General features: G+C 43.9%; 1 protein-coding gene across 3 annotated transcripts in view; it reads left to right on the top strand.

Annotated features, from left to right (window-relative positions):
• The window catches only part of FGF12 (fibroblast growth factor 12), a 187,518-nt gene that overhangs the window by 66,122 nt on the left and 106,920 nt on the right, over window positions 1-14,476 (top strand). Inside the window, exon 1 of one of the 3 annotated variants that reach the window (XM_048955378.1) lies at window positions 5,327-5,594. The exons of the other annotated variants lie outside the window; for them this stretch is intronic. Within the exon in view, the coding sequence (XP_048811335.1) occupies window positions 5,507-5,594 (88 nt within the window). The 5' untranslated portion in view covers window positions 5,327-5,506. Of the gene's footprint in view, window positions 1-5,326; window positions 5,595-14,476 lie in introns of those variants that run through there. 3 annotated transcript variants of the gene reach the window in all.

Below are 14,476 nucleotides of genomic sequence, written 5' to 3'. Positions count from 1 at the left end.
AGCAGAACAAAATCGTTTGGAATAAGGGAAGCAGAAGTAGGCAGGAATGAGTTGTAGAAGGATCTCCTGATACTGAGCACCTGGTGAGCTAACAGCAGCGTAAACTGAGCTGTGCAGGAGAGTGTACCCATGGATTAAAAAAAATAATAATAATTCATGGTCATTAATGATGAGGGGGGCTATTGGGGCCATTTTGTCTTTGGTAAAAGGCCTCAGAGATGCTGAGGGTGTCTCTGAAAGTGCTAGCTCAGCAGAAACAAGCTAAAATTACTGGGAGAGGTACTGAGAGAAAATGGGAGCTAATGTTATACTATGCTAGGAATCCCTGGTGTATTCCTACCTTGAATGCTGTGCGCAGCCCCAGTTATTCTGTCTCAAAAAATGTCATAGAGCTAGGAAAGATGCAGGAAACAGCAACAAGGTCAGTGGAGCACGCAGAATGGCTGCTGCTCAGGAAGAGATGAAACAGATCAGACATTTTCAATGCCTTCAGAAATGAAACAATTGAGGAAGGAAATATGATGGAGGCGTATAAAGCCATGACTGTCATGGAGAACATGAAATTACCATTTCACAGTGTAACTCCTAAGGTGAGCATTAAATGGAACTTCCAAGAAGCAGTTTTAAAGTAATAAGAGCTTTTCCCGGTATGTGATTAACCTGTAGAACTTCTTGCCAAAAGACAGGGAGGAAACTTACAGTATTACTGGCTTCCACAGCCTATTATAAAAATTTGCTGTGAAGAAATCAATCAAGGATTTTTAAATGCAGTGTGAGACATCCTGTGGGTGAGGGAATCACAAAGCTGCAGGGCACTGGAGGTGAGTGGACAGAGTGATGCATGGCTACCCTGCTCTTACTGTTTTCCAAAGCATCCATTCCAAGGCACTGGCACTAATACCAAAATATGTCTGTCAGTCTTAAAAGTTTCAGCTTCTGAGGAAGCATTACTGCGATGCAAAACATCCCGAATAACCACTTTCCACTAACTCTGGCTTGAGACATTTGATACTCAAAGTCTTCCTTAAAGACAACATTAAATTTCTTTGTCATCTCTGGAGATGAGACTGTTAAGAACTTACTACTGTGAGATTTTTGTATGCCTGATAAACCAATGAAATGATTGAGCCTGTGGTCTTTTTTTCTGAACCTCCTTTCCAGCCAGGAGGAGACTGAGATTTCAGCAAGTGTGTTCCTCCACCAAGAGGGGACAAAGTGGTTCCTGTTTCCATGTGTTCCTATGAGAGCACTGCGTTATGAGCACAGATTGGCAACTAAGAAATTGGTCTTTCTCATTTGATGTATAAAGTGAAGTTGTCCTTTATTCCTGTCTCCTCTTCCACTTGCTGTTAGAAGGTGTGTGATATACTTTTCCTATGTAGAATTTCAAGCAGAAAAGCTGCTAGCTTGACCTTAAAATGGATGCAATTTTATATTGATGAGGAGGAGGCTAATCCTCATGCTAAATCACCATAACGATACCTGATGGATGATTCCTTAGCCACAAATTTGTCGAATGACCTTCAGCAAACCCCTGAACTTTGTGCCATTTTCCCACTGGTGTGCTCTGCACCTCATGGAGCTGGATGCAGAAGCCATGTGTGGTTAGCATGGTTCTCAGGAAGCAGAGCTTGCCGTCCCTCCTTAGTGGAGGGCAGAGCACTGGTAGTGCTCTGCTGCACTACCACTAAGCAGAAATACTCAAAAATACTGTGATCACTGCAAGATAAGCACTTGCATTGGAAAGAGATGTAATTTTTTAGCCTGTTCCAGGGCAGGCTTTGCTCAAACAGCTCATACAGTGAAAGATGATGGTGACAAGGAGTGGTTATCTGCTATTGCTGATCACAGATGGGTCCATGGAGTGAGTGTCAAGAAGTGAGCCCCATGTACTCCCTGGGAGATGTGCAGAATTAGAGAGGGTCAAAGGCTGCATCGGTGCCAACTTGAACAGTGCTGTCAGGGCTAACGGGACATTTCTTACCACATCCACCTGCACTTGGCCAGGAAATATAAAGAAGGCAAAGGCTCACAAAGAAAACAACCTGTGCTGGCTGCTTGTCTGTTTATCAGTCATAATGTTCAAAGGACTGTAGGTAGTGAAAACAGAAACACAATGGACTCCTGCACCTTGGAAGATTATCACCTGCCTTTGCATGAATAGAAGGGAATGGCGTTGCCCAACCAGTCTCTTCTGTGAGCTTTTGTAGACTTTTTATTTTTGGTTTTAGTAACTGATAAACTCCTGCATATTATGCTATTTTAATACCTAGCAAAGAGCCTTGTCTGCTAAATCACCTTATTTTCTCCGATCAGAGCACAGTGTATTCCTCTTTTTAGTGCAAGGTATTAATTTAAATTCCATAATCCCAAACATATTCTCGTTTCTGTTCTGTGCTTCAGAAGGCCAATGGCATTTTAATTTAATAAGGGAGAAACACATGACACTGTGTTCCCTGCAACTGTCTTCTGACCTCAATGAGTCTTTCCCAGCTTTCTTTATGTTCCAGCAAATGCAATTGCTCCACTGTCATTTCTAACACCCATGTTCAATTGATGGGCACAATTTAATTATCTGCAGCATTTTCACAGCAACTTTTTAGATGTCATTTGCATTATTATTTAATAATGTAAGCCCATCAGTGGAGGCATGGCAAGGTTTATGCCCTGTTGTCTGGATGTATGCTGGCCTTTTGCAGAGAAATTTTATATTGGTTTGTTTTGGTTTTGGATTAAAATGAGTTAACTCATCCACTAATATCTTGATTTATCTCAGACCCCTTTATCTTCCCAAGTTCCATAAGCTTTGTTTACTGCAATAAGATTTACCTAATTGGGTACACGATATTACTGCGAGTTTTGTGGCATGTACACGTTTGAGTCATGCATCTCCGTTCCTAAAGAATTATAATTTGCCTTTTTTGTTGTTCTATTCTGCTGTTTAAACTTACTGAAGCCCACTCAGTTTGAAAGAACGTGTGCTCGTTGCAGTCCTCATGCCCCTCTTTCAGAAATGTCAAGTAACACTTGCTCATTCTTCCCACTGGTTGGATTCTGCTCTCTTGTACTGTTGTAAATCAGGAATCGACCCCATTGAAGCCTTTCATGCACAGAAGTGCTGATAGGTCAGCACCTGTCAAGCCTGGCTCATCATGACTGTAGAAACCCAAAGAGAAATGGGTATTATTTTGTTAGTAGCTGTGTAGGGATTTTTCTGTTTGGTTTTTGTTTGTTTGTTTGTTTTCCCAAGAACTGTCTTTTTAATGAACAGACTTTTAATTTTTTCTTCTTGCAAACCTCTGTATCTTACCTAATACATGTGTCCTCACTTGTCCAAGTGGTTATACCTACCTGTTCCTATGCTAGCTTAACACAGGTGACATCAGTGCACCTCTCTCCTGGTACCTGGTGCTGCACTTGAGCGTTGGCATCGCTAACTCAGAGCCCCCTCATCACAGCTACACGCTGACTGCAATGCATGGGGAGCATCTTGTCTTCAGATCGCTGTGCTGTCCCCAACCTGCCAGATCCACAACCATTCTCATCTCCCAGGATGGCTGTAGGCTTTCTGTAACTTGGTGAGTTTGCCAGATCCTGTGCAAAACAGTTTATTAATAACTAATCCTTGGGATCTTTGCTACTTTGTATCCTTTTAATGGTCCTGAGTTTGGTGCTACCGGCTTTGCTTCTAAGTGCTGTTTTCAGTGTTCTGAGTACAGCTGACTGGAAAATCAGAGCTTCCATTTCATGAAACATTCAGCAATTCCACCCTTTTAATTTTTTTAAATATATATATATATTATGGAGGAAAACTGAAACTGTGAAGTGTTTACTGAGGGCATGAAAGTCTCGTGTGCTCTCATCAATACTGCTTTTGCCACAAATCCTCAATAGACTCTCACACTAGAACAACATTTATTTTGCTGTGCTCAGTTTATGTGCCTCAGTACTCTGATCTCCATGTAGTTCAGAGCTTTCCTTTTTCCATCCTAGTGGGATTCTTAGTGCTGCAGCCACATGCTGGCTATGCCTCTTTTGTTCTGTTATCAGTTGAGGGACATCCTACAAAGTGTTAACAATAAAGCCTGTTCTGCACTTCCCCATCCATGTGAAATGTTGGCCAAAAGCTGGTTACACTTCTAGTGCAGCCTCTAGAAAAGCTTCAGTCCCAACTGCTTTTTTTCCTGACTGATCTGCTTCTGTCGGGTGATGGGAGAAGCGAATGTAGAGGCTTTGAAAGCCAGTGCATGAATATGAAATTCTATGTAAGCACAAGGTAATCCAGATTGAAATTCACCTGGTGTAAGGTTTGGATTTGTCCCTTTCAGTGGACTATTGCAGTCTGCTCAGGGAAAAGAGTTCATCTTTTTTTTATATCCCCTGAGGAGCATTTCATGGATCTATGCAACCTATGTAGGGTGGCTTTTGCACTGAGAGGTTCCGTAAATCACCCAATAGGAAGAGAGGGAATGGCTTCAAGTTGTGCCAGGGGAGGTTCAGGTTGGATATCAGGAAAAATTTCTTCTCAGAAAGGGCAGTGGTGCAGTGGCACAGGCTGCCCAGGGAGGTGGTGTGGAGTCCAAGTCCCTGGAGGTGTTCAAGAAACATGGAGTTGTGGACCTGAGGGATATGATTAGTGGGCATTGATGGTAGTTAAGTGGACAGTTGGACTAGATGGTCTTAGAGGTCTTAGGAATTCTATGACAGCTCTTGGAGAAGCACCCTTCCCCAGCTGTCCAGTTTGTGAACTGAGTCCAACTTTGTGCAGTGCAGAAATTGAGCGTGGAGTTAAGTCTGCAACGGTGTCACTGCCATGGTTTAAAACTGTGTAAGAGAGAATTAATCTTAATTTTCAGTGGCACGGCCTTACCGCAAAGCTGTCGCTTTAGGATCCCTGAGTGTAAACAAGGATTGTGTGAACTGCGAGCTTGCACACCCTTGCTTCCAGGCACACGCTCTTACTGGTGACTTAAGACGAGAGGTGTGTCCTGTTCCCAGCCACGTTGCAGGTCTCGTGGTTCGTGCCACGCAGGGAGCCCCGGAAAAGCCATATTCAGAGCCTCCCGCACGTGGTGTGCTCCACTCCGCGCTGCGAGTCCCGCTGCCGGCGGGCGGCACTCGGGCAACTCGAGCGCGGCGGAGCCGTGCGGGGCGGCGGCGGGAGGTGCCCGGAGGCGGCGGAGCGCAGCGGCCGAGGCTGCCGGCTGCGGGGGGGTCCCGGCGGGGGCTGTGCCGGCAGGGGGCAGGGCTGGGAACCGGCCGTTTGTGTTTCTAGGGCTTGACGTCCTTCCAGCCGGCCCGACCCCCTTCCCGGCAAAGCCTGTCCTCCCCCGGCGGAGAAGTCCGGAGAAGTGGCGGCGGGTTCCCCCCTCGAGGCGCGGCGGGGCCGGGGCGATGGGCCGGGAAGTTTGGCGGCGAGAAGGGCCGGTGCCCCGCCGCTGAAAGCCGGCCGCTCCGGGGCCGGTCCCTTTTCCGAGGAACAGGAGGGCGCCATAAAGTGAAATCCATGAGGATTCTCGGGCTTCTCCTGGAGAAAGGCTCGCATATGCTGCAGTGTCTCTGTGGAAGGCGCCTGAGATCAAGCAACAGCCCAGGTGGGGGGAGCGCGCGTCCTTGTCCCCGCCGCCCTCGCCTCCCCTCCCCGGGTGCCGCTCGGGCTGGGCTGGCCCCGTTTCCTGGCCTTCCTCCCCCTCCTCCTCTTTCATTCCCTTCTCCTCCCCGTCGGCCCGGCCGGCTCCGCACACAGGTGGCCGGGCGCTGTCCGCGGTGCTGACCCCAGCCGGCATCCCCGAGACACGGGTCCTCATCCCCATACGGGTCCCTCACCCACGGTCCTTATCCTGGACCCCCATTAACCCGAGGTTTCACCCGAAACCCCTATGCCAGCCCCGTATTGTTATCTGGGGTACCACATCATACCTGCTGCAGCCCCCACATCGCTGCATGGTTCTCCCTTATCCATGTGGAGCCCTCTCTTTGTGCATGGCCCTCATGTGCTTCCCCCACCCCACCAGGGTTCCTCACCCTAACAGTGGGCCCCATGGTTGTTCAGAATGGTGGTGGGCTTCCCTAAGGTGCCACACAGCCACACAACTCTAGGTTTGGAGTTGAGCCTGCTGCGAGATATTCCCATACCCCATTTGTTTGTAATTGCAACATTTTCTTGGAGGGTGTTAAATGTCTTCCTCTGTGAGGATGCCCTGATTTGACTGTTCCTGGTGAGGGAGCTGGGAGTCTCTCAGCCTGTCTCATGCCTCCCATTCTGCTGGGGAGACAGTTCTGCTGGAGGCTGCTCCGTGTTGGGGAGCACAGTGGGGTGAAGGGCTGAAACAAGCTTATACTTGAGCTGTACCTAAACAGTACTGGAGAAGAGACTAGGAGTGGGAGTGCAAGTGCTTGATTTGGTATGGTACTGTGCCTGAGTTTTAGGGTGATCTTGATGAGGCCTTTTAAGTGGTATGTCTGCAGTTTCCTTTGTGCTGTACATATTTTAGGAGTCTGACTTTCCCTTTCCACAACACTGAGTAAATGGTAATGGAAAGAGATCCTGTGTTATTAGTATTATTTAAGATTTGTGGAGGTTGTAGCACTAAAGCTGACACTTTGAGCTTGACTGGCTTTCAGTTCCTGACCATTACAATCTTCGGGCACTGGTTGTTTATAAGGCTGTCTTTATAGTACTTCTTTTTTAATGCTTATATTGTTTCCTTATGTGAGATCTTATTCTCATAAGAGAGAATTTTCCATGCCTCTTGCGTAAATACTTGCTGTTATCCATTGAAGAGAAAGATTGTGCTTGGGGAAATCTGTTGCTGAGGTAGCCTGGATTCCCTTCAGGCCTACCTAAGGAAATTTTCTTAATGGCAAGAACCACCTGTTTATGTGTCAGTATCCCCTTCCCTTCCACCAGACCCATGTGTGGGCAGGTTCTGGCTGTAACTAGGGAATAGGGGGCATGCTGGAAATCTGTAAGATGGCCAGTGTAGCTCCTTTGAAAGTATTTTCTTCCCTACTTTGAAGAAAGATTTGTTCAAACTAACCAGAACAAAGCTTAGTTTGAAAGTATCACAGGAATTTTTTCTTTAAGTGGAGAAAGACACATGAGGGGTTTTTTAGTGCTACTTGTGAATATTTGTGTTATGTCATTTGTGAACTTGGGACAGTAAAGTGGACAGTAACATACAGGTGACAAATGGAGTAGTGCCTAAGCTATTAGGACAAGCTAGCTTATAACTATAGCAAACAAAAATCAAGTTGTAGTGTCATGATTGTTATCCTATTGAGTTAGTTTGGCTTTTCTGATTGATCCTTTCCTAAGACCTGCTTGATGGATACATGATCTTTTATCATTTCTCTTGCCTTGAGTGACACTGAGCACTGTGTGGTCTGCGTATTTCATAATGTTGTGCTATAAGGAGGCAGTCCATGAGACTGTCATTATCTCTGTCTGGCCTTATTTTCTAGTTACTAGCCTCATGCCATCACAAGATCACCAACAGACCACTCCAAGTGTGGTATTTCACTTTGAATCAGGGAGCTAAAATGTCTTCTTTTCCTGGCTGCATTTGTTCCCTTTCTATAGAGATTGAACTTTATATTCTTAAAAAAAATGTGCACAAAAATAAACAAAAGCTGCTCCTGATAAAAGGGGTCACTGTGGGCTGGGCCACAGTGGGTCCACAGGAAATTTTTCCTTTCCCACTTTCCTTGCCACTTCTTTAAAAGGTAATCACACCTCAGGAGATAGGTGCATACTTCTACAACAGATCTAACTGGTGTAGCATTTTGTCTAGCATGGCACCAGGGGGACTATGCCAGTCAGAGATGTAAAGCAACAGAAGGATGATACATTGTAGAAGAATGACCATGGGAATGTATACTACAGCAAGGATATAAAGTGCTGTGAGTTAATTCTGTGCCCTTGATAATCTAATCTGAGGAGTTGTACTGATGGTCAGAAGTTCACGCCAAACTATTTGTGCACTCCAGTTACCCATCAGATTGGACAAGTGCTTCAACCTTCTCCGTCTACGTTTCCTTTCATGAGAAAAGTTATAAGGATATAAACACATGCTTAAATTCACATTCATGCTTCTGTGTTGCGCTGACTCAGAGCTCTAGACCACTCCCCACTTTGACAGAAACCAATGCATAATACTTCAAAGAAAAACAAAGTAGTTTAATGGATTTATTAAGTGCCACAACAGTGCAAGTAATTCATAGTAGTACAAAATAAGAGATTTATTCTTTAATCCGTTGTGTATTATTTTCCAGTAATTTGGCACAGCAATATTCTATATCATCTTCCACGTACTTCACTTGTTATCTTAGTTTCAGAAGTCGTAAGCTGACTGATTATATTGCATGTGCAGAGGTATTTCCCTTCTGTGACCATAATTAATTTTGTTAAGTCTTTATTTCTAAGTTAATTTCCTCTGCTAACAATTTTTCCCCCTTTCCTTGGGATGCATGATCTGCTTTGGGATATGAAGGTTTTTGGTCTTCTAAGTCAACATAATGAAGTAGATTGCTACAGTGCTAACTTCAAGATAAACATCAGGCAGAATTGGAGATATAACTGTGTATGTAACTGTGAAAAATCATTTCAGATTACCTATCTGGCTTGCAGCTACTTGAAGCAAAAGACCGTGTACTAACTACATTAGTAGCAGCGTGAAGATTTCCGCTAGCGAGTGTTTCAGTCCTCTGTAAGGAATTCTTATTTCGCTATTCAAGTGGTTCTGTCTCAAACTTATTCTGCTCTTGGCTCCTGTATAGACTCTCCTGTCTGTTGATAAATCCACAGGTATTTCTCACATCACCTGATCAACTGGAATGAAAACATTCAGCAGCAACACATTTTCAGGTTTTTTGCTTTTTTTTTTTTTTTTTTTTTTTTTTTTTTTTTTTTTTTTTTTTGGTAGTAGAGGCCTGGTTGAGTCCGGAGACTGATCTCCTCTCAAACATTTGGATCAAAGTTTAACTCCCTATCCTGAAAATCAATGCCTTCAATAGAAATTAAGGACATATTGAAAGTAAATTCTGAAACTGTCTTCACTGAGACTCTCAAACTGGTAAAATTTGGAGATGCTCTTGGAAATATGCCTATCAGTACTGGCTTTATGGCAGATTAAAGTGATGTCTGGCACAGCAGGTCTTTATGTTTCTCCAAGCATCACAACACTAAGCCTGATATTTGGGGCAGTAGCGATGAGCATTCTGTCTAGGTAGGCAGGGACAGACTGACTCTGTTATTAGCCTGTCTGTTACTGTCCATACACACTGTTGCATTTGTTCTGAGACTATCTGGGACACTGTAATAATGTGCCTGCACTTGCAGATGCAAATGGAATTACATACATAAGATATACAGTTGTGTAGTCAAGATTAACATTTGGCTTATCAGCTGTGCCTTGTTTTGTTTGGGATTCCTTGCTTGGCTTACACAGTGATCTGTGCACCCATATGCACTTCACTTACAGTTCTGGAAGTTTTTCCCACTGTTGTTTATTCAGGTAGACATCAGGATACAGTGTAGAGCATACACTTTGCTGTCAGCTTCAAACAGGTAGAAATAATAGGTCTGTGTATGCATGACCAATAGTAAAACTTAGGCCTGCTTGTTGAGTGGCAGCTGGGAGCATGATGTGCATGTGCATTGCTGGTGGGAGGCAGAAGGTGACTTACTGTCACTGAGCTGGAGGTGAGAGCTGGTCACAAGGCAGAGAGGCGATGATGTTGCACTGGGGGGATCATCAGCATCTTTCCACTCCTAAACCAGCTCCCCTTCTTTCTGACACTATTCAGAATGTGTCAGTTCCCTGCTTACATTTTGCTCAGGCTCCATCTTCCTGTTGCGTGTCCTTAGAAAACTAACATTTGCTGACCAGTGGAAATTAAGTACATGTGCTGTTCCACAATAATTCCTATTGTTGACACTCGTGTGCTAGCTGGAAGAAAACCTTTGATTTAGTTTAATTCACCTGGGAAATGAATTAAGCAAAACTGAAAATTCTTTTTTATTTTGTAATAGGAGCACTCCTCTTGGGTATTATTCAAGAATAGCTATAGCATTTTAAAACTACACTTTCCTTCATTCTGAAGTAACCTTCTCATGTAGACATGCACTAAGTATCTCTCCTGGAAGCCTGTAATGCTTGTGTGTGTCTGGTCTGTCTGAGCTAGAAATGATGGTCTTCACAGAGCTCTTACTTGCTGCAATTGCTTAAGTCCTGTCACGCAGAAGTTCAGAGGTACAGATTACAATGATCTTAAAGCTCATATGTAAAACTTTTTTGAAGTGTTCACATGCAGATTTATGTGGTTATGAGAAGGAAAGTCTTTTATTTCATGTAAGATGTTATGGTTCACTTTGCAATAAATTTTTTCAGAAATCTTTAAAAGCAGACACGTGGCTGGGGACTTCCTGGGCGTTAGGTGGTTTGGTCAGTGCATGGCTGTCAGCTGGCTGTCTGGGCATACAGAGCAGGGATCTGGAATGGCCAGATCTTCACCCAGCCTTCTGAGTCCTGAAGCTTCTCTGGGTACTACTGGGGCACCACTGGTATTGAATAGTATTTATGAAATGCTTTTCTTTCAACAAACATGGGCAAAATAAGCTTTATCTTAACAAGGACAAGAAAAAGTTCTCTGAAATAAAGGTTAGCTCAACTATGCCCTTGTTGTGTGGAAGCTTACAGAGTTTTGCAAAAGTATGATGTTCAGTTCCCTCCTCCTCCCGTACCAAACCAAGGAAAGAGACAGAATTTGTCTGAGTTGAAACACCAAATGCAATTTTGACACACTGTAAACTCCATGTTTGGGTGAGAAATGTTAACCAAGAATTTTGTGAAAGACTTTTCCTGCTTTTCTGTTGGTTTTCCTGAACAACTGCATACACAAAATGCTGTCTTCTGTGTTATTGTTTTTCCAGTTTGAAAATGACAGAAGAATCCAGGCTCATAAACTGATACTTAAAGCTGATGACTCCTAGAGCATGTGCTTTCAGCTTAAGAGCTGTGTGAAGATCATTAGGTCACATCCTCTCAATGACCAAGGAGTTTTTCCGGACGTAGGTCTCAGTTCAGCGAACTGTTGAAGTGCACATCTGCACATGCACCTAATCCCATTTTAAGGCGATCATGTGCTTAACAGAATCATTGTTTTAGACAACTGGCTTTCAGCCTTCTCTAACGTTCGGCATCCCTAAAATTCCTCCTGTTTTTCCTATCTTAATTTGAGATCACTGCTGGTAGACTTGTCCATTTGACGTAGGCCCTTCTGGAGGTATTCACAGGCATCAGTTCTCAGCTGAAAAGCCCTGTTCATAAATGAAACCAAGATCCCACTATGTTATTTGTGAAAATGATCTACTCATTTACTAGATATCATTTCCAAACACTTATCTTCCCACAGCCCTTTCTGCTGGTTCCTAAAAGTAAACTACTCCTTCTGCTGTTCAAACTGATACTAGTTGCAGACGTTGTAAAGCCAGGTGGTACAGATATCATTAACAGTTCAGCAAGCTTTGAAAGCAAGAAGAGATTGGTTATGTGGTGGTAGTACACAAAGCTTTCAGCTGTATGAATAGATGTTTGCTTAAAGGCCTTTAAATAGATTCTTCTCCCTATAGGAAAAGAGATGTGCAACATTGAATAATAAAAATAGCATTTCTTCCCTTAGCCTGAAATGGCATGGAAGGAGGTAATCATGTTTTGTATGGTAAAGCATTTTTCTAAGTGGCATGTTTATGCCTTTCTAGTATTGTAGCTGTGATTGGCTGCTGGGCCCATTTGCATGTGCTAAATTGCAGTCCTGGAGATCTGTGAAAACAACCCAGCAAAGTCAGTCTCAGCTGGGAGCATGGAAGCTGCTACTAATTTTGTGATGAGCCACCCACAGGCCCAGTGTGAGTCATTATCATTGTTTTGTTTTCCAGAATTCAGCACAGAATGCTTCCAGGATCCAAACTGAGGATTATCACTGGAATTGTACTTGTTCCCTCACGGCTTTGTTTGTTTCAGATCAGAGGGAAAATTTCCATTCTAAAAAACTTAGCAATTGTTTCCTTATTAGTGTTCTGTTTCTGCTTTAATGTGCATTCACAACCATGTGTTCACTTGAAAACTCACTTGTGCATAGCACAGCCCTCTTGCTGTTCTGTCCTAATTAGGTTGTCATGTGAATTTGAGGGAATGGTGGGCAGTGGCAAGAATAGAGTGACTTGACTGAAGCCATGGCTTGGCTCTGTCAGAGCTCTCTGTTCTTGCATGTGTCCCAATAGTAGTTCCCAGCAAATCTATTTATGTAGTCACAGTTGTACATGGGACCAGCTGGGACATTGCATTTATTGTGGATCTTTCATCTGAGGAGTGCACTGGCCATAGGCCTGATTACTCACTTGCTGACACTGCTGGTGATTCTGAAGATAGAAGAAAGGGTTGAGGGAAGTAGAAGATCCTCTGCCTAAACCCAGTAATTTTGGTCCCGGTTTTTTGTCTGCTTCCTAGGCGATCTTCTCAGATTTCTTCAGTTGTGCCTGTGACCATGCAGGGAAAAAAGGGCAGGATACAGGGGAACACAGAAAGGTCCCAGAGCAGGAAAATTGAATATGTGGGCATTAAAAGCAGGGGAAATGTTTTAAATGCAAAACTTTCTGAGTTCCTGTGACTTGTTACTAATCTTCTTCTGTGGTGTTTTTTTTTTTTTGCTGGTAGAGATGTGGGTAGAGAAGATATGGATAGTGTGGGAAGGATACATGAACATGAAGACAGAATAAGGAACTGAAAACACCAAGGCAGAGAGATGGTGAAAGGGGGGCTTCTTATGAAACTGGCTCTAGAAATGTGTGGTGGGTAAAAGTGGTACTTTATGCTCTGCCTTAGTCTGGTGAATTTTCAGGTTTGGAAAATCTGCTGGAGGAACCTGGGGTGTGATAGAATGGAGGGACAAATCACAGCAGTCTTCCCTGTGGGGCTTGAGGTGGAGGTGGACATGTTTAAATGAAACATTCAAACTGGGAAAGCACAAGGATCAGATGCATCTGTGGTACTCCTACAGCAATGGTACTTAAGTGTCTTGATGATGTGCACATAGAAGTGGCCACTGGAAAGGTGTTGTCAAGTTCTCTATACTGCAAATTCCTTCTCCGTTCTGGATTTCCTGTTCTATCAAAATGTGTGGTGAAAATCAGACCAAATGGGGTGATCACAAGTACCCTAGTGGTGGGACTGGGCAGCCAACACACTGTTAGTATTTGTCTGAATTCCTGTGATTTGCTGCTGCTCATCCTCTTCCACAGTGCTTTTTTTCACTGTTGGAGACAGCAGTTTTCCCTTTAGTAGCACTGTAAGTGCATCTGACTGTACAAGGAATCACAGCGGTGAAATTCAGGTGCAGACCCTGACAGTTTGGGGACACGTCCCTATGTCCCTGTGCAGTGTGCTCTCCTTGCTCCCAGCTCTACTGCTTGCCACCTTCTTGGGGTTATTATTGCAGTTGGTGTATTGCTGTGACTGGAGGCACACACACATGCTGAAAGGCTGATTTCCCCACATACTTTTGTTCTCTGTAAGCAGGGTAATTTGTAAATATTTGGTTGGTTGGTCAGACAAATATGTATGTAAATATTCAAGCATGGCTCAACTTCCTGCTGCTATGCTCAGGCATTCCTCTCAGATGACTGGGATTTACCTTTTATGGTTAAGACTGAAACTCAGTTTGCTTTTCTTCTATCTCTGAATGTGATGAGTCTGTTACTGTTGTTAGCCATAACCTAGAGCAGTTCTGGGGATAAAATTCATGTCTGTCATTCACTGGCAGGCTGCTCAGCAAGGGAAACGCTCCTTCCCTGCCTCTACCCAGCCCAGTAAATGCGACACACATCTCATCACATCTTCTGGGAGAACTCTTCCTGCCCTGCAACTCATTCCCATCACCTCAGCCACAAGGTGAAAGGATTTGGTTTCTTTTTAGAGTTGGTATGTCAGTGAGTTGTTTTTTTGTTTTTTCTCTCGACGTTAAGAAAAATGAGTTAGAACAATCAGATTTCTTCAGATGGTTTGTCAAGCATGAAGAAAAAGTACAGTTAAGTGGATGCATGTTCTTTTCCGATGGAACACTTCTGTGAATGAATTTTGTTCTTGTTGGGCATTCCCAGCAAGCAGTGCGGTCTGCTGAGAGCTTCCTGCTGCACACACAACCGTGTCCTTTGGGTCAATATCCTGTGTTAGTACACTGGCTGGCAAGCCCTCAGGGAGGGATCCTCCTGGAGGAGGTCAGGAAACATGGCTTTTAAATGATAGTTCTTGTTTCTCCATATAAGCATGTAGCACCACTAGCTGCCTAGGGAACATCTTCTGTTGTAGCACTTTTATAATCTCTATTTAAGCCTTAAAACCAGGAGCAAGCATGTCTTACTCCCTGTTTCAGCTTTATCCGCAATAATGTTGTGTTATGGAGCCAGATCTTCAATGGA

The sequence above is a fragment of the Lagopus muta genome, chromosome 9, assembly GCF_023343835.1.
Source record: "Lagopus muta isolate bLagMut1 chromosome 9, bLagMut1 primary, whole genome shotgun sequence".
Classification (NCBI taxonomy): domain Eukaryota; kingdom Metazoa; phylum Chordata; class Aves; order Galliformes; family Phasianidae; genus Lagopus; species Lagopus muta.
This window is presented reverse-complemented; position numbering and strand designations above follow the sequence as displayed.